Here is an 18,719-nt window from a genome sequence, read left to right as displayed (position 1 = left end):
GAGATTATTCTGGGATCTTGATCAGTTAGGGAAGTGGGCTGAGGAGCAGCAAATGGATCTCAATACAGATAAGTGTAAAGTGATGCATTTTGGAAGGTCAAACCAGCTAGGACCTGTACTATGAATGGTAGGGCATTAGGGAGTGTAATGGAACAGAGGGACCTAGGAGTACAAGTGCATAGTTTGTTGAAAGCGGCATCACAGGCAGACAGGGTGGTGAGAAAGGAGTTTAGCACACTGGTCTTCATCAGTCAGGGCATTGAGTATAGGAGTTGGGACATTATGTTGCAGTTGTACAAGTTATCGGTGAAGCTGCACTCAGAATACTGTGTACAGTTTTTTGGTCACCTGTTATAGGAAAGATATGGTTAAACTGGAAAGAGTGCAGAAAAGATTTACAAGGATGTTGCCAGGACTAGAGGGCCTGAGTTATAGGGAGAGGTTGGCCAGGATAGGTCTTTATTCCTTGGAACGCAGGAGAATGAGGGGCGACCTTATAGAAGCGTTAAAATTATGAGAGGTATAGATAAGGTGGATGGTAAGAGTGTTTTTCCCAGGGTAGGGGGGCCCAAAACTAAGGGGCATAGATTTAGGGTGAGAGGGGTAAGACTTAAAAGGGACCTGAGGAGCAACTTTTTCACGCAGAGGGTGGTGAGTATATGGAACGAGCTGCCAGAGGAAGTGGGTGAGGCAGGTACAATAGTATTATTTAAGAAGCACTTGGATAGATACATGGAGGGGCGGGGCTTAGAGGGATGTGGGCCAAACGCAGGAAATTGAGACTAGCTGGGTGGACACCATGGTCGGCATAGACTCGTTGGGCCCAAGGGCCTGTATCCATGCTGTATTGCTCTGTGACTCTATGACTCTATGCATCTACAGAGCCTACTCAGGATGTTTGTACTACATGAAGAAAACTTGCCGTGGCGCATCAGGGAGGGGGAGAGTTACCTGGACACTGTGTTTCAGGAGGCTGTCACACCCATTAGATTAACTACTTCAAATTCAGTCTGTGGTCAGGGACAAGAGGGTGTGACTGCGAGTGAGGCAGGTAGGGGGATCCAAAAGGTAGTGCTGGAGGAGCCTCAGCCCTTGAGCTTGTCCAGCAGGTCTGAGATTCTCGTTCCCTGTGCGGATGAGAGTGGGGGCTGTAGAATGAATAATTGAACCATGGCACCATGGTTCAGGGAGCCATTCAAGGGGTGGGGGGGGGTGGGGGGAGAGAAGAGAAATGTAGATGTAATTGGGGATAGTATAGGTAGGGGAATAGACACGATTCTCCATCGCAAGGATTGAGAGACCCAAAGCTGTGTTGTCTGCCTGGTGCCCAGCTTCGGGACATCTCCTGTGACCTGCAGAAGAATTTGGAGTGGGAGGGGAAAGATCCAGTTGTTGTGGTCCAAGTGGGTACCAACAACGTAGGTAGAACAAGGAAAGAGGTTCTGATGAGGGAATTTGAGCAGCTAGGGACTAAATTAAAAAGCAGAACCAAAAAGATAATACTCTTTGGATTGCTACCTGAGTCACGTGCAAATTGGCACAGGGTCAATAAGATCAGAGTTAAATGTGTGGCTCAAAGATTGGTGTGGGAGAAGTGGCTTTGAATTTGTGGGACATTGGTGCCAGCATTGGGGAAGGAGGGAGCTGTTCCAATGGGACAGGCTCCACCTAAACCATGCTGGGACCAGGGTTCTGGCAAATCGCAGAACTAGGGCTATAGATAGGGCTTTAAACTAAATAGTAGGTGGGTGGATTCAACAGACTGGAAAAGTATGGATAAAGTAAAAGGGGAGGAGAGTGCAGGAAAGAGTACTGAAATCTCCATAATAAAGAATAAGACAGAAAGATTAGGAAGGGATAAGAATTTAACTTCGGGCAACATGGAGACAAATTTGACAAGAAGGGTGGTGAATACAGGATTGAAGGTGTTGTTTTTGAATGCACGCAGTATACGAAATAAGATAGATGAGCTTATAGCGCAGTTAGAACGTGGTAAGTGTAACATTGTGGGCATCACAGAGTCATGGTTGAAAGAAGATCGCAGCTAGGAGCTAAACATCCAAGGATACACATCCTATAGAAAAGACAGGCAGGTGGGCAGAGGGGGTGGGGTGGCTCTGTTGGTAAAAAATAATTAAACCAAATCCTTAGCAAGAAGTGACATAGGATCAGAAGATGTAGAATCCTTTTGGGTAGAGTTAAGAAACTGCAAAGGTAAAAAGACCCTGATGGGAGTTGTATACAGGCCTCTGAATAGTGGTCAGGATGTGGGGTACAAATTACAACAGGAGATAGAAAAGGCATGTAAGAAGGGCAATGTTACGATGGTCTTGGCGGATTTTAGTATGCAGGTAGATTGGGAAAATTGGATTGGTACTGGATTCCAGGAGAAGGAATTTGTAGAATGCCTACTAGATGGCTTTTTAGAGCAGATAGAATTCACCCTGCAGTTTGAGAGGGAGAAGTTAGAATCAGATGTATTGGTCTTACAGTTGAGTAAAGGTAACTACAGAGGCATGAGAGAGGAGCTGGCCAAAGTTGATTGGAAGGGGACCCCAACAGGGATGACGGTAGAGCAGCAATGGCAGGAGTGTCTGGGATTAATTCGGAAGACACAGGATCAGTTCATTCCCAAAGAAGAAGAAGCATTCTAAAGGGAGGATGAGGCAACCATGGCTGACAAGGGAGGTCAAAGACAGCATGAAAGCAAAAGAGAGGGTATGCAATATTGTAAAAATTAGTGGGAAGCTAGAGGATTGGGAAGGTTTTAAAAACCAACAGAAGGCAACTTAAAAAGCAATAAGGGGAGAAAAGATGAAATATGAAGGTAAGCTAACCAGTAATATAAAAGAGGATACTAAAAGCTTTCTCAGATATATAAAGAGTAAAAGAGAGGAAAGAGTGGACATCGGACTGCTGGAAAATGATGCTGGAGAGGTAGTAATGGGGAACAAAGAAATGGCGGACTAATTGAATAACTATTTGTGTCAGTCTTCACCGTGGAAGACACCAGCAACATGCCAGAAATTCGAGAGAGTCAGAGTGCAGAAGTGATTGCAGTCACTATTACTAAGGAGAAGGTGCTTGGGAACCTGATAAGTCTGAAGGTGGATAATTCACCTGGACCGGATGGACTACACCCCAGGGTTTCTGAAAGAGATAGCTGAAGAGATTGTGGAGGCATTAGTAATGATCCTTCAAGAATCACGAGATTCAGAAATGGTTCCGAAGAACTGGAAAATCACAAATATCACTCCATTCTTTAAGAAGGGAGGGAGGCTAAAGACAGGCAATTATAGGCCAGTTAGCCTGACTTCAGTGGTTGGTAAGATATTAGAGTCCATTATTAAGGATGAGGTTTCGGGGTATTTGGAAGCACATGATAAAATAGGCAAAAGTCAGCATGGTTTCCTTAAGGGGAGATCTTGCCTGACAAATCTGTTGGAATTCTTTGAGGAAGTAACAGACAGAATAGATAAAGGAGAGTCAATGGATGTTCTTTACTTGGATTTTCGGAAGGCCTTTGACAAGGTGCCACACATGAGGCTGCTAAACAAGATCGGAGCCCGTGGTATTACAGGAAAGGTGCTAGCATGGATAGAAGATCGGCTGACTGGCAGAAGGCAAAGAGTGGGAATAAAGGGGGCTTTTCTGGTTGGCTGCCAGTGACTAGTGGTGTTCCCCAGGGGTCAGTGTTGGGTCCGCTACTTTTCATGTTATATGTTAATGACCTGGATGAAGGAATTGATGGCTTTGTGGCCAAGTTTGGGGATGATACAAAGATAGGTGGGGGGGGGGCAGGTAGCATTGAGGAAGCAGGGAGTCTGCAGTAGGACTTGGACAGGTTGGGAGAATGTTTATTCTTTATTTGTCATTGTACTGTTGCAACAACAACACAACGAGATTACGATGGCACTCCCTTGCCTAATAAAAACCAAAACAGTAAGTTGATAAGAGCAATTATAACTATAAAATAAAACAAACATACTTACACAAATATAAAGTATATAAAAAAAATAAAAAGGCAGTGTGCAAATGAACCATGATAATAATAATAATGATAATCAGCAGCATATCAATATCAATATATTAAATAACACCATGATGTCCAGCCAGTAAAAGGGGAAGACATAGTATGTGTATGTATGTGTGTATAGGAGGTGTCAGTCCACGTTCAAATGGGCAAAGAAGTGGCAGATGGAATACAGCGTAGGGAAGTGTATGGTCATGCATTTTGGTAGAAGGAATAAAGGCATAGACTATTTTCTAAACGGGGAGCAAATTCAGAAATTGGAGGTGCAAAGGGACTTGGGAGTCCTAGTGCAGGATTCCCTAAAGGTTAACTTGCAGGTTGAGTCAGTAGTAAGGAAGGCAAATGCAATGTTAGCATTCATTTCAAGAGAACTAGAATATAAAAGCAAGGATGTAATGCTGAGGCTTTGTAAGACGTTGGTCAGACCACATTTGGAGTATTGTGAGCACTGTTGGACCCATATCTAAGGAAGGATGTGCTGGCATTGGAGAGGGTCCAGAAGAGGTTTGCAAGAATGATCCCGCAAATGAAAGGGTTAACGTATAAGGAGCTTTTAATGGCTGTGGGCCTGTACTCGCTGGAGTTTAGAAGGATGAGGGGGGACCTCATTGAAGCCTATTGAATATTGAAAGGCCTGGATGGAGTGGACGTGGAGCGAATGTTTCCAGTAGTGGGAGAGTCTAGGACCAGACGGCACAGCCTCAGAATAGAAGGACGTCCCTTTAGAACAGGGATGAGGAAGAATTTTTTTAGCCAGAGGATGGTGAATCTGTGGAATTCATTGCCACGTATGGCTGTGGAGATCAAGTCATTGGGTATACTTAAAGTGGAGGTTGATAGGTTCTTGATTAGTAAGGGCATCAAAGGTTATGGGGAGAAGGCAGGAGAATGAAGTTGAGAAGAAGTCAATCAGTCAGGATTGAATGATGGACCAGACTCGATGGGCCGAATGGCCTAATTCTGCTCCTATGACTCATGGGAAACGGAATATAATTGAAAACAATATATATAGAACATAGAACAGAACAGTACAGCACAGGAACAGGCCCTTTGGCCCACAATGTTGTGCCAAACTAATCAAACACCAATGTAAACTGATCCTTTCTGCCTACATGAGGTCCATATCCCTCTATTCTCTGCACATTTATGTGCCTATCTAAGAACCTCTTAAATGCCTGGGAAAAAGCTACCTGCTGTCTACTCTATCCATGTATCTCATAATCTTTTAAACATCTATCAGGTGCCCCCTCAGCCTCCGACGCTCCAGAAGAAACTTCTCAAGTTTGTCCAACCGCTCTTTATAGCACATGCCCCCTAATCCAGGCAGCATCCTGGTAAACCTCTTCTGCACCTTCTCCAAAACCTCCACATCCTTCCTAGATATAATTGAAACTGCAGCAGTCTCTCTCAATAGAAGCTTAGTTATTTCCTGAAATGCTGTAATCTTATGGTACAGTAGGTGATCACGTGACCTGTCATGTCTGTGCCTGCTTTTTGAGAACTATCCAGATTTGTGCTACACCCTAGCTTTAATGCATTGAGTCAGATTGATCATGTTGAATTTTTTTTATTGCTTTATGATATTTATGTTTCTTAACAAAAAATTTATAATAACATTATGCACTAAAATAATATCCAACTTAAAACAAATCCCAAGGTTCTTCGTAGGAGAGAGAAACATCAAGCCAAAGGTAGGGAGGCTAACCCAAAAGTTGGTTAATAAGGTGGATTTTAAGGAAGAACATAAGGGGAAGGGGAAGGTGGAAAGGCAAATAGCAAAGAGGGAATTTGAGGGGAAGTTGCACTGCTGGACAAAGAAATATAAACAAGCATAACACTTTTAATTTTGAGTTGCAAATGTGGTACTTAAAATAGATGAGGCAGGACAAGCAATGGACACACAAGACGGTGAAGGATAGGATGTGCTTTAGCTGAGTGGAAGATGGTAGGTTAACCAGGAAAATGTTGAAGATGACACAAAACAGATGAAGTAGAGACAGAACCAAACATTACTACCCAAGTAACTATAGACAGTATTTGTGATATTAAAAAATGTATTTGGCTATAAACTTTGTTGAGGGTCAGAATGCTTTTTACAATAATCACCATAAACTAAACAACACTTGACGTTAAGGATTACTTCTTTATAGTCCCTGATATATGGGAAATATTGCTGAGTGCATTAAAATTAACTTACCTCATGTAATTTACTTTCAAAACCAAAGTACCTATTCAGAATAATTTAATCAGTCGTGTTTTAGAAGCCCTAATATTTTTCAGTAAAGGGTTTTTTTAAAGTGGCTTTCAGGCTTTCTGGAATATTCATTTTTCTACAATGCTTCTTGACTTGAAATTCCTTTGCATAGATGTGAACAGTTTTGAACAGTTTCTTGCTGCATTTCATGCCAAATAAGTTTACTAACAGCAGCGTATCTTAAAGTTCCTAATAATGTACAACGGGTAATCTTGACAGTTGTTTGTAAAAGCTTAATTTTGTGAGTGTGAACTTTCAAAACCTATCGATTAATCTGATAAATATGTTTGTTTTTCTTAAAGTTATTAAAATAGGAATGTATGATGGTATAATTGGAAACAAACCATAGCACCACAGAACAATACAGCACAATACAGGCCCTTCGGCCCACCATGTTGTGCCGCCCTTTAAACCACACCTAAGACTATCTAACCCCTTCCTCCCACATATCCCTCTATCTTAAACTCCTCCATATGCTTATCTAACAATCTCTTGAACTTGTCCAATGTATCAGCCTCCACCACCACCCCAGGCAGTGCATTCCAAACCAAGTGGTATTTTTTCAAATATACAAAAGATTAAGTATGTACTTCTCCTGATTTTTTTTTTCTTTCTGTAGTTGCGTCAAATAATCAAGGCTGGAAAAGGTGTGAGCTCATCTTTTGAATTATGCCATTACCATGGAAACCAAGCATTGGAAGCCCTAAGATGCTTTCCTACTTCTGAAGCAAGATCAACTTTGGAAAACATAATTTATGCTGTAACCAAATTCTAAATAGTGAATTGCAATGGAAAATCAAACTATCATAAATCCAGGAGGATAAGATGTCAGTGGAACCTGCTACTTCATCCTTCTTTGAAAAATAAATCAAGATGTAGTTAGTTCTGATTGAAATTGTGCACTGTGATGGATAAAGATTTATTCTTTTAATCACAGTGTAATGAAGCAAGTCAGCATGGGCTTTTCCTTCTCCCTCACCTCCCCCTGCAAAAAAAAATTACAGAAATTTGCAGAAAGGTCAAACAGTTTTCCCTTGTCATGCCAGAAGCACACTGGAGGCAGCAAGGGCAGAAATAATTAATGAGTTTTGCTGCTGTGACCTCAGCAAATGGACAGGAAATAAGGCCGTATTGATTGGACACAACCAGGGATGGCGCCACTGTGGTGGCCTGTGGTTTTTTCCCTACACTTGGAGGATGGGGGGAATGAGACTGCAGGTGTTGCAAGAAACACTTCACAACCTGCCTGATAGACCTGCCATATCAGAGTGTCGTCCAATTTATCACCCTATAGGGCAATTTTTAGCATAAAGATTTCACCCAAGGTTGCACAAACAATATAGTTGTTTAAATTCCTATTTGTCAATTGTGAAAAAAAAGATGTTAGTTTGATTTAAAAACATCACCATTGATTTATTACATCTTGCACATATACAGTCAAGGTTTGATTATTTTTCACCAGATCTTGTTGTTGCTGATGTGTTCTTTTGGGTTTCCCTATTTATTGGGAAGGTCCAGTTTGATACCTTCAGACAAATACTACACTTAAAACTGCAACAGTAAATCAATAATTTGTTTGTGGTAAAATTAGAAAATGCACCATTTGTTAAAGTGTATGTCTGTTTTATATCCCTCAAAGTTGTCTTTTTCTGCCTGCATCTGTTGATGGCTCTAACCAAAGGTAGAAGAATGATTTTATAATAAAATGCCTAAAATAAGAGCTGCCAGTCTTGTGTCTCTACTTAAAATATAAAATGTACTTCTCTCATCCCAGAAAGCTATTCTCATTCATTTAACATTCATCATGTTCTTGCTGAGACAAAAATAAGTTTCTTTTTAACCTTAGGACTTGGAAAAGTCTTGAACAATGAAGCAAAAATGACAGTCGCAGTATATGGGATATCACGTCTGTAAATTGACACTGTCTCTATTTTGTTCATAGAGATGATTTTTGTGGTTTGCATTCATGCAACCTGAGAGCAACGTTGACAAGAAGGCTGAGTTTACATAAATGGTCTGGATTGGGACTAAGCTACCTTTCTTCCTTCTGTGGTGTAATTACAGCCCAATTTTAATCTGAAGACAGCCAGCACAGCAAGCAGATTTTATTACAAAGTTCACTCAAATAATTAGTGTGTTTACATTCTCCAGATTCCTCACAAAAAAGCATTGCATCACATTATTGTACTCCTTTTGCTTTATAAATGTCTTTAGTTACCTCCATTATGCTGATTTCAGTAGATACAAGAAAAATAATTTTCCATAAAAATAATCTCAGTGCAGTAATTTTTGTTCTCTACCCGGTAGTCATGTGTGATTTGTCTGTCGGGTGTCTTCTTTGTGGTAGAGCCACATTTTGACAACGCAGATGATCTCCATCTGAGATGTCTTAACTTACAACTTCATTCCTTTTTAGGTTTAATTAGAAAAATGCAATCTGTCTGAGGAATTGTTTTTCCTAATCTGCATCCTCCATGTCCAAGGCATCTCTCCTCCAACATAAAGAAGCAGATAACTACATCATGTTTTATATCAATAAAGTCTTGAACTCATAAGTGTTTATGTCACTATGGTTTTGATCTGTGCAGAGCAAGGGACACTGGGAAATTCTTAGGATGTGCCGTTTGGCCAATTACACTTGGGGAACTCCAGTGAATTAGAATCAGAATCAGAATCAGGCTTATTATCACTGGTATTGTCATGAAATTTGTTGTTTTGTGGCAGCAGTACAGTGCAAGACATAAAGACATAAAAATTACCATAAGTTACAAAAATAAATAAATAGTGCAAAAGAGGAATAACAAAGTAGTATTCTTGGACTGTTCAGAAATCTGATGGCGGAGGGGAAGAAGCTGTTCCTGAAATGTTGAGTGTGGGTCATCAGGCTCCTGTACCTCCTCCCTGATGGTAGTAACTTGAAGAGGGCATGTTCCGGGTGGTGAGGGTCCTTAATGATGGATGCTGCCTTTTTGAGGCACTGCCTCTTGAAGGTGACATACCAAATCTCCTCAAACTCCTAATGAAGTAGAGCCGCTGGCGTGCCTTCTTCATCATTGCATCAGTGTGTTGGGCCCAGGATAGATCCTCTGAGATGTTGACACCCAGGAACTTGAAGCTGCTCATCCTTTCCACCACTGACCCCTCAATGAGGACTGGTGTGTGTTCTCCCGACTTCCCCTTCCTGAAGTCCACAATCAATTCCTTGGTCTTGCTGATGTTGAGTTCGAGATTGTTGTTGTGACACCACTCAACCAGCTGATCTATCTCACTGCAGTATGCCTTCTCATGGCTATCTGAGATTCTGCCAACAACAGTGGTGTCATCAGTGAATTTATAGATGGCATTTGAGCCATGCCTATCTACAGAGTCATGAGTGTAAAGAGAGTAGTGCAATGGGCTTAGCACGCATCCTTGAGGTGCGCCTGTGTTGATTGTCAGCAGGTCCAGGTCCTTGTTCAGACAGGAGTTAATTCTAGCAATAACCAACCTCTCAAAGCACTTCACCACAGTAGATGTGAGTGCTACTGGGCAATAGTCATTGAGGCAACTCACCCTGGTCTTCTTGGGCACCAGTATAATTGATGCCCTTCTGAAGCCAGTGGGAACCTCAGACGGCAGCAGTGAGAGGTTGAAGATGTCCTTGAACACTCCAACCAGTTGGTCAGCACAGGTTTTCAGTACCCTGCCAGGTACACCAGGACCTGATGCTTTGCGAAGGTCCACCCTCTTGAAGGATGTTCTGACATCGGCCTCTGAGACAGAGATCACAGGGACACCGGATGCTGAGGGGATTCGCACAGGTGTAGTGTTATTCTCCTTTTTAAAGTGTGCATAAAAGGTGTTGAGCTCATCAAGGAGTGAAGCATCACTGCCATTTATGCTGTTAGGTTTTGCCTTGTAGGAAGTAATGGCATGCAAAACCTGCTACAGCTGTCGTGCATCCGATTGTATTGGTATTGGTTTATTATTGTCACTTGTACCGAGGTACAGTGAAAAACTTGTCTTGCATACTGTTCGTGCAGATCAATTCATTACACAGTGCATTGAGGTAGTACAGGGTAAAAACAATTACAGAATACAGAGTAAAATGTCACAGCTACAGGAAAGTGCAGTGCAGGTAGACAATAAGGCGCTAAGTCATAAGGAGGTAGTTTGTGAGGTCAAGAGTCCATCTCATAAGGGAACCATTCAATAGTCTTATCACAGTGGGATAGAAGCTGTCCTTGAGCCTGGTGATATGTGCCCTCAGGCTCCTGTATCTTCTGCCTGATGGGAGAGGAGAGAAGAGAGAATGAGCCAGGTGGGATTTTTGTCTCTAACTTCACACGGAATTGCTCTTTCGCTCTCACGACGGCCTTCCATAGGTTGTACCTGGACTTCTTGTAGGATTCTGGATCGCCAGTCTTGAACTCCACAGATCTAGCCCTCAGCAGGCTGTGAATCTCCCGGTTCATCCAGGGTTTCTGGGTTTCGAAAAACTCGGTATGTTTTCAAAGGCACACACTCATCCATGCACGTCTTGATCAAGTCAGTGATGGCTGTGGCATTTTCGTTCAGATCTGAAGATGAATCCCTGAATATGTTCCAGTCCACCAATTCAAAGCAGTCCTGTAAACAGTCCTCCACCTCCCTTGACCATACCTTCGTAGTCCTTGCCACTGGTGCTGTGGTCCTCAGTCCCTGCCTATAGGTCGAGAGTAGAAGTACAGCCAGGTGATCGGACTTGCCAAAGTGCGAGCGCGGGATGGCACGGTAAGCATTCTTGATGGTGGTGTGGCAGTGATCGAGTTTGTTGACTCCTCTGGTTCCACATGTTGGTGTTCAATGCTGTTCTTCAATTTTAGCCCATACAAAGGGTTGGCCCATGAAGATTTTTGTAGCAAAATCCACCGTGATCTATTCTACTGTACAGAAACTCTGGCTTTCATATCTCCCAGCTTACTCTTATCCTTTTCTCCCTGCCTGCTTCCCCCCATTTTCCTGATCCATGCTTACTGGTTGAGGGTTTGAGTTAGCACTTTCATGGTATCACTGAGATGAAAACTCTCAAAGCCTTTCTTCTGACAGTTAAATAAAAATGATTCACCTTGAAGGCATGGCTAAACAATCCAGGTGCCAAAATATCTTTCTATACAATAAAATGTCACTCATGCCCTCTGATCTATAAAAAGAAACAAAGCACATACTTTTTCAGTGAAGGGCAATACATATTAAATATTATATTGAAGTTATTTTTGCAGAAGACTAGACTCTTCACCAGTTACTCCATGGTGGAATAGATTTGATGTACTGATTAGCCGCAGAAGTGGAATGACTTGTTCCTGCTGAGAAGAATCATAATGGAAAATCTTTGACAAACCAAGGTGTAACAGTGAGAAAGTTTCTACAGGAGCAGTGAGTGAAAAGCAACATAATATTCTCGCTGAATATTCTTGCAAGAATTGCAGAATATATTTGCAAGAATTTATTGTTCTTATTTCCATTTGAGAAAACTGTTCTCCATCTACAGTCTAGTTTCTTTGTTTAAAACATAGTGGGATCTCATCCTTGGTGTTAAACGTGCAATACAGCAGTATCTGCTCATTGTAGTCACTTTCAGAATTCACTGGTACTGATATTAGTGGAATTAATTTTTAGAACTGGAGTTCAAAGTAAAAGCACTGCCATGTTACATCTATTGCATGTGACTGAAGGCCAGTTCCTACACCATTGTGCTTGTTAATCCACATTTCTCAAAATAGCTTCTATAGGTTTCACACAGTGCAACAGCAGATGATGGGGTGTTTCAGGCATTCTTCCTTTTCTCAGGCAAACACAGGTTCAAGGATGACTTGGTCCCACTCCAGTTCTGTGGTCAGGAGGCAGCTGATGAGCCCAATATGGAACCTGCAGACTGGATAGATGGGGAAAGTGGTACACACCTTCTGCCATTTATGCTGGGCTCTTATGTGCTCCTGAAGAATGGACCTGAGCTTCTCAGTGGTACCCAAAATATATCTTACCCATTCTGAGCAGTCATGGGCCAGGGTTTCACAAGGGTCAGTGGGGATTTTACACTTTTTCAAGGAGAATTTGCGAATGTTCTTTAACCTTTTTCTCCCTGATTGGTAACCTCTTACAAATGACAACACTCGGAATAGAATGTCTGTTGCAGGAGCCTGATGTGGGACATATGAATAATGTGGCTCCCCAGTAGAACCGGCTGAGTCCTCCATGCCAAGGATGTTGTCCTGGGAGAGGACACTGACACTGGTTCACTTAATTCTGATGGTTGGTTTGGAGTATTTTGCAGAGACAAGAGTTAGTGGTGTCTTTCCTGGCTTTGAGATGCCTGCTATTGTAAGTCCATATTTCAGAAGCAGATACGTAGACCATGAGCTTTGTGCCAGGTTTAAGATCTTGGTCTTCAGATATTTTTCTTCAGATGCCCAAAGGCTCTACTGGTGCACTGAAGGTGATGGAAAATTTCATTATCTATGTCTGCCTTCATTGACATGTGGCTCCCGAAATATGTCAAGAGGTCTAATTTTTCCTGTGTCTCATCATGGACCTTTATTGCTGGACAGTAGTAATGAACTGTGAGGTAGGTTGGTAACTGATCTTTGAATTGCAGATGTTGAGTGTAGGGTCCATTCCCTCATATGCATCAGTGGATGAGTCGATGATGATTTGAAGCTGGTCCTCGGAGCATGCGCATGTACAAACATCTGCATACTGCAGCTCAATGACTGAAATTGGGAGCACTTTGGTTCTGTGTCCCAACTGGAAAAACAGCAGGGCCTTGGGATTATTTCTGCTGAAGTTCTAAAATGTGGAGAGAAGTGCATGCCAGAAGAGCTCAGGGGTGCCATAATCATGACCATCTTCAAGAGAGAAGGGAAAGCTGATTTTTAGTAAGTACAGGGAAATTCACTGCAAGCATCTCCCACAACCGCTTGCTTCCTGGATCCAAAGAACTGCTCCCCAAATCGAAGGATCTTGACCCTAAACGTCGACTGTCCATTTCTCTTAATAGATGCTGCCTGACCCACTTGAGTTCCTTCAGCATTTAGTGTGTTGCCCCAAATCATAGCATGGGTTTAGTCCATTGAGAGGTAGAACGAACATGATCTTCACAGGAAAATGTAGGAAATAGCAACAAATGGCCACCTTAACCTTATAAAACTTTCAACAGTGTCGACCTTCAAATTTCCCATAGAAATTTGTTTCTATTTTATGTTTGCTACATGATAACATGGAACTCATGATTCCAACCAGTGGATTGACTACAGTCAAAAGAATCCCAGTGATGGTGAGGTCAGGCAAGGCTGCCACTTCTCCAACCTTGTCTTTCTCTCCATAGTATTGCAGCTCACTTCCCAATGGAGTGGGAGCTAATCTACAGAATGAACAGAACGCCATTCAACTTGACCTGCTTTACACAGATGGCTCTTGTGTGCACTCACACTCTGAGGCCATTCCAAATCATTGCTGATTCATTCACTGATGCACACAACAGAGTGGGCTTTACACTAAATAGTCATTAAAAAAAGGTTTGTTCTCTAACTGCCTGCACAAAACTGCCCTGCAACAATAAAGGTCTGTGATGAGACCCTGGAAACCATGGGCCACTTTGCATATCTCAGGAGCCATCACTCTGAAAGACAGACATCAAGGATGAAATCATGACTTCTTTCTGTGTGCCAGCAGAGCCTTCACCAATTGAGGAAAAAAGCTGTTCAAAGAACAAGATGTCAGACTTAGTATTAAGCCCATGGGTTTCAGGGAGCAGTTATCCCTGCCTTCCTGTTTGCTTTGGAGACATGGATTAGCTACAGCAGGCACTTCAAAAACTGGAGATGTACCACGAAGGCTGTCTCTGCAAAATCCTCCAAACCTATCAACATCTTTACCAATTCGTGGAAATTGTTGGCTGTGACTGCTCAATAACAGAAGAGGCATTCAGAATGGAACTGTGGATCTCAAGTTTTTTTTCGGCAAGAACAGACAGAAATCCAACTGCACATACACTTGCTCCATCAAGTCTGTCCTGCCCGTCAAAGACAGAGTTGTGATCCTACATCGACCTCAATTAGCCACCTCGGAACCCACAGAACTCGAGTGGAAGGAAGTCAGCCTTGACCCCAAGGAATGCTTGAGGAGAAATAGATGATCCTCTCACCAATCAAATTGAAGGATCGTGAAATTGAAGCAGTATGGATTCAGGAGAGTGAATCTGCCCACTCTAATACAATGTCAAAGCAGGCCCCAAAACAGGGAGAGGGAAAGGGAGATTGGATTAAGGGAAACATAGTGAGGGTCAAAAGAATTACAATTTGGCAATTTTCAAATCATCTTAAAACTGGAGGAAGTGAGCATTCACGCAATTGCAACAGGTTCAATTTGCTGTATTTCATAGAACATAGAACTGTACAGCAGAGAACAGGCCCTTCGGCCCAAATGTTGTGCCGACATAGCTAATCCCTCCTACCTACAGAATGCCCATATCCCTCCATTTTCCTCTGATTCATGTGCCCATCCAAGCCCCTCTTAAAAGCCCACAATGAATTTGCCTCCACCACCCTATCAGGCAACGCATTCCAGGCATCCACCACTCTGAGTAAAAAAACATACCCCTTACATCTGTTCTGAACCTACCCCCTCTCACCTTAAATGCATGCCCTCTGGTATTGGATCGCTCAATAATGGGAAAAAGATATTGCTGGTCCACCCTATCTATGCCCCTCATAATTTTATACACTTCCAACAGATCACCCCTCAGCCTCTGCCGCTCCAAGGAAAAGAGCCCAAGTTTGTCCAGCCTCTCCTGATAGCACATGCCCTTTAATCCAGGCAGCATCCTAGTAAACCTCCTCTGCACCCTCTCTAAAGCCTCGACATCCTTCCTATAGTGAGGTGACCAGTCATGAGGCAGGCAGCATCCTGCCTCCTTTTATTTTGCAATGCAGACAGCAGCTTTTGGATATTTAAGTTTAATCACATCAGTTCTCACCTGAAATTGCCGATCCATTTGCTAATGAATACCATCAAGTGCCAGTAACTTCACCTTTACCTGGACAACAAATTCAGAAGTGATGTAATGTGACTTATACATTACACCCCAGTGTGTCATCATTCATCCCTTCTACTCCACACACAATTTTAATTTCCTCCATTAATGGCTTTCTTCCTTAATGACTAGAAAAATATAAGTGCTCCCTAATCCAGCACACCCTGACCTAGGACTGTAGCAACCATCACCTCCCCCTGTGGTAAATGTCAAATTATTGCTTTACATCTTATCACCTTTTGGAGCCCACCATTCATCAGTAACTGCCACTAGGAATCAAAGAACACCAAAGCTTCACTTTGCCTTTTGTGAAGTTGTCACAGAACCCCCCATCACTGGGAGATACCTCTCATGGGTTGGTGCCAATCTAGTTCGGTCCACTACAGTGACATGAGGGGGCAAAGAAGCATTTACTTCATAGACTGAAAGTGAAACTATTAAGAAGAACAATAGAAAAAAGAAATGACTTGTTTTTCTATAGCACCTTATACCATCTCAGGATGTTCCACGGTGCTTTATAATAAATTAAGGACTTTTTGATGGGTTATAACAAGGGAAATATAGCAAGTAATAATTAGATATATGACCTAATTACTTCACTAATGTTGGTTGAAATGTAATTATTGGTCAGAGAATTTTCCTGATTTTTTTTTCTTTGAGTTACATCCATCCAAGAAGCAGACGTGGTTTTTTTCAATTACCTCTTTCAATGGCAGCACTTTCAACACTGCACTGGAATCTCAGCTGAGACTTTGTGCTCGAGCTTCAAGAGAGGGTAGTCGGGCAGGAGTACAGCTGACGTTGTGCTGTGTATGGAGCCTTACACATTGCAGTGCTTCTCTGAAATATGGACATGCAGCTCCAGTACAGATAAGATATCTTTATTAGTCACATGTACATCGAGACACACAGTGAAATGCATCTTTTGCGTTGAGTGTTCTGGGGGCAACCCGCAAGTGTCGCCACGCTTCTGGCGCCAACATAGCATGTCCACAACTTCCTTACCTGTACGTCTTTGGAATGTGAGAGGAAACCAGAGCACCCAGAGGAAACCCACACAGACACGGGAGAACATACAAACTCCTTACAGACAGCGACTGGAATTGAACCCGGGTCAGTGGTGCTGTAATAGCGTTATGCTAACCGCTACACTACCGTGCGGGTCTTGACCTGAAACATTGACTGTCTATTTCCATCTACAGCAGCTGTCTGACCCACTGAGTTCCTCCAGCAGTTTGTTTTTTTGCAGCTGTAGAAAGTTTATGACCCATGTAATTAGAAAATTATACTTGGCAAGCGCTGACTTTTCACAGATTACACAGGGAGTGTGAAAGTTGAAAAAATGTCCTGTGAAAATTACAGCTTGTGAAAAAGGGTTAGAGATGACCAGAAATAATAGTTAAAAATCTTATGTAAATTAGGCTTCTTTAAGGCTGTGTGGAATTCTCATCAAGATAAGGCTTAAAATTATATGTATTGTTGATGAGTGAAGGCCCCTGGTCTCCTCAAGGTAAAAGATCTACTGATCACCTTAACAAAATGTCCATATCTTCCCTGTGGAGCATTTTAGAAATGATGCTTTTCCTTTGTGTTTTGCTGAGCTTTTGGCTCGCCCTCAATTCAGCACGGCAGCACTCTGGAGACACAAGAGACTGCAGATGCTGGAATCTGGAGCAATACACAATCTGCTGGAGGAACTCAACGGGTCGAGCAGCATCTGTGGGGTGGTGGTGGTGGGGGAGGAATTGTTGATGTTTCGCGTCAAAACCCTGCATCAGGACAGGCAGGACTTTGGTTGTTGGACTTTGCATCTGTGAAGTACCTTTCCAGACAGCACTGCCCATCCTGCAAATGCCAGTGAACTTGGGGCACAGAATATGGCTGAGTTCATGACACCCATGGGTTTGCCAGTTCTTGTTAGAATATTCCTGGAGAGAACATCCTGTGACTGCCAGTGGTCTGACCCTCAAACAATTTTTTTATGTTCTCCAATAGCTTCATAATTAACCAACATAAGTGTTCCTGAAGCATATTTAAACAGCCCAATTTTTCTCAGCTCCTATGAATTTTCTGCAGTAGTGATATCAAAGGGTTAATATTCAATTCCTGGAGCCTCCATGGCATATCCTGGAGGGCTGACAGCCAGGAATCCCTTGCCCCATCCTCTGCAAAGGCTATGGCTGAATCCCCCATTGCAAGGTACAAAAAATAAGGTCCATAGAGCTGAAATGTTTTAGATTAAAAATAAACTAAATTGTTTTAAAATTTGACAGCACATTATCACAGGCAACTGAAAATCGGATACATTTGAAGGGTAATCTTATGAATGAAGACCAATAGGCATGTGCATTTCATTAAACTGGGATAGGGACTAATGACCTAAAAATGTCAAACATAAAAACATTTTAATGAAAATTTCCTGCTTCATAGCCTGAATGTGTTAATGATTGAAAGTGCCTCCCTCTTCTGTCTCCACAGATGGTGTTTACTGTACTTGATAGTGTGTGGAATTTAATCCCTGAGCACAGCAAGCAAATAGATAGGTCTTTTATTAAATATAACATTTAAATTCATTCAATTACTAATGTATTTTGCTGTGAAATTTCTGATTTAAAAGAATGAATGAAATGATTGAAAATGTTACAAACTCCAGTGCTTTGCAGATAATGTTTACTAGATTTAAAAAGAAGACTTGAAAGTTAAATTATGGGGTTTAATTGCATTTGAATGTTTTTACAGATGTTAAGCATATACTGTGTATATTGATGATTTTCCCTATTCATGACAGTAACTCTAATTCACTCCTCTAATTGGAGACTGGCTGTTAGTCTGTGATGTGAAGAATTTAGAAACAGGATGAGTGCAAACCCCAACCTCTGTCATTCTATAAATGACCCATGTTAAATAATTAAAAGCTTCCCAATCTTTCAATTAGAAAAAATAATAGCTTGTTGATTTAGAAAGATAGAAGATAGAACAGTACAGCAGAGAACAGGCCCTTCGGCCCACATTGTTGTGCCAACATAGCTAACCCCTTCTACCTGCAGAAATCCCATATCCCTCCATTTTCCTCTGATTCATGTGCCCATCCAAGTCCCTCTTAAAAGCCCACAATGAATTTGCCTCCACCACCCTATCAGGCAACGCATTCCAGGCATCTACCAACTCTGAGTAAAAAACGTGCCCCTGATGTCTGTTCTGAACCTACCCCCCTCACCTTAAATGCATGACCTCTGGTATTGGATCGCTCAATAATGAGAAAAAGATATTGCTTGTCTACGCTATCTATGCCACTCATAATTTTATACACTTCCAACAGATCACCCCTCAGCTTCCGCTGCTCCAGAGAAAAGAGCCCAAGTTTGTTCAGCCTCTCCTAATAG

General features: G+C 42.1%; 1 protein-coding gene across 3 annotated transcripts in view; it reads left to right on the top strand.

Annotated features, from left to right (window-relative positions):
* pdss2 (prenyl (decaprenyl) diphosphate synthase, subunit 2) overlaps window positions 1-8,007 on the top strand; it is a 171,959-nt gene extending 163,952 nt beyond the window's left edge. For 2 of the 3 annotated variants that reach the window (XM_052025220.1, XM_052025221.1), the window contains one exon: window positions 6,907-8,007. In XM_052025220.1, coding sequence (XP_051881180.1) covers window positions 6,907-7,062 — 156 coding nt within the window. In that variant the 3' untranslated portion in view covers window positions 7,063-8,007. The remainder of the gene's footprint in view (window positions 1-6,906) is intronic. The other variant, XR_007957048.1, reaches the window with a different exon arrangement.
* The last annotated feature ends 10,712 nt before the right edge of the window (window positions 8,008-18,719 follow it).

Source organism: Pristis pectinata, chromosome 10, assembly GCF_009764475.1.
Source record: "Pristis pectinata isolate sPriPec2 chromosome 10, sPriPec2.1.pri, whole genome shotgun sequence".
NCBI classification, from domain to species: Eukaryota; Metazoa; Chordata; class Chondrichthyes; order Rhinopristiformes; family Pristidae; genus Pristis; species Pristis pectinata.
The sequence above is the reverse complement of the archived record's forward strand: the minus strand, read 5'-3'. Positions and strand labels throughout refer to the sequence as shown.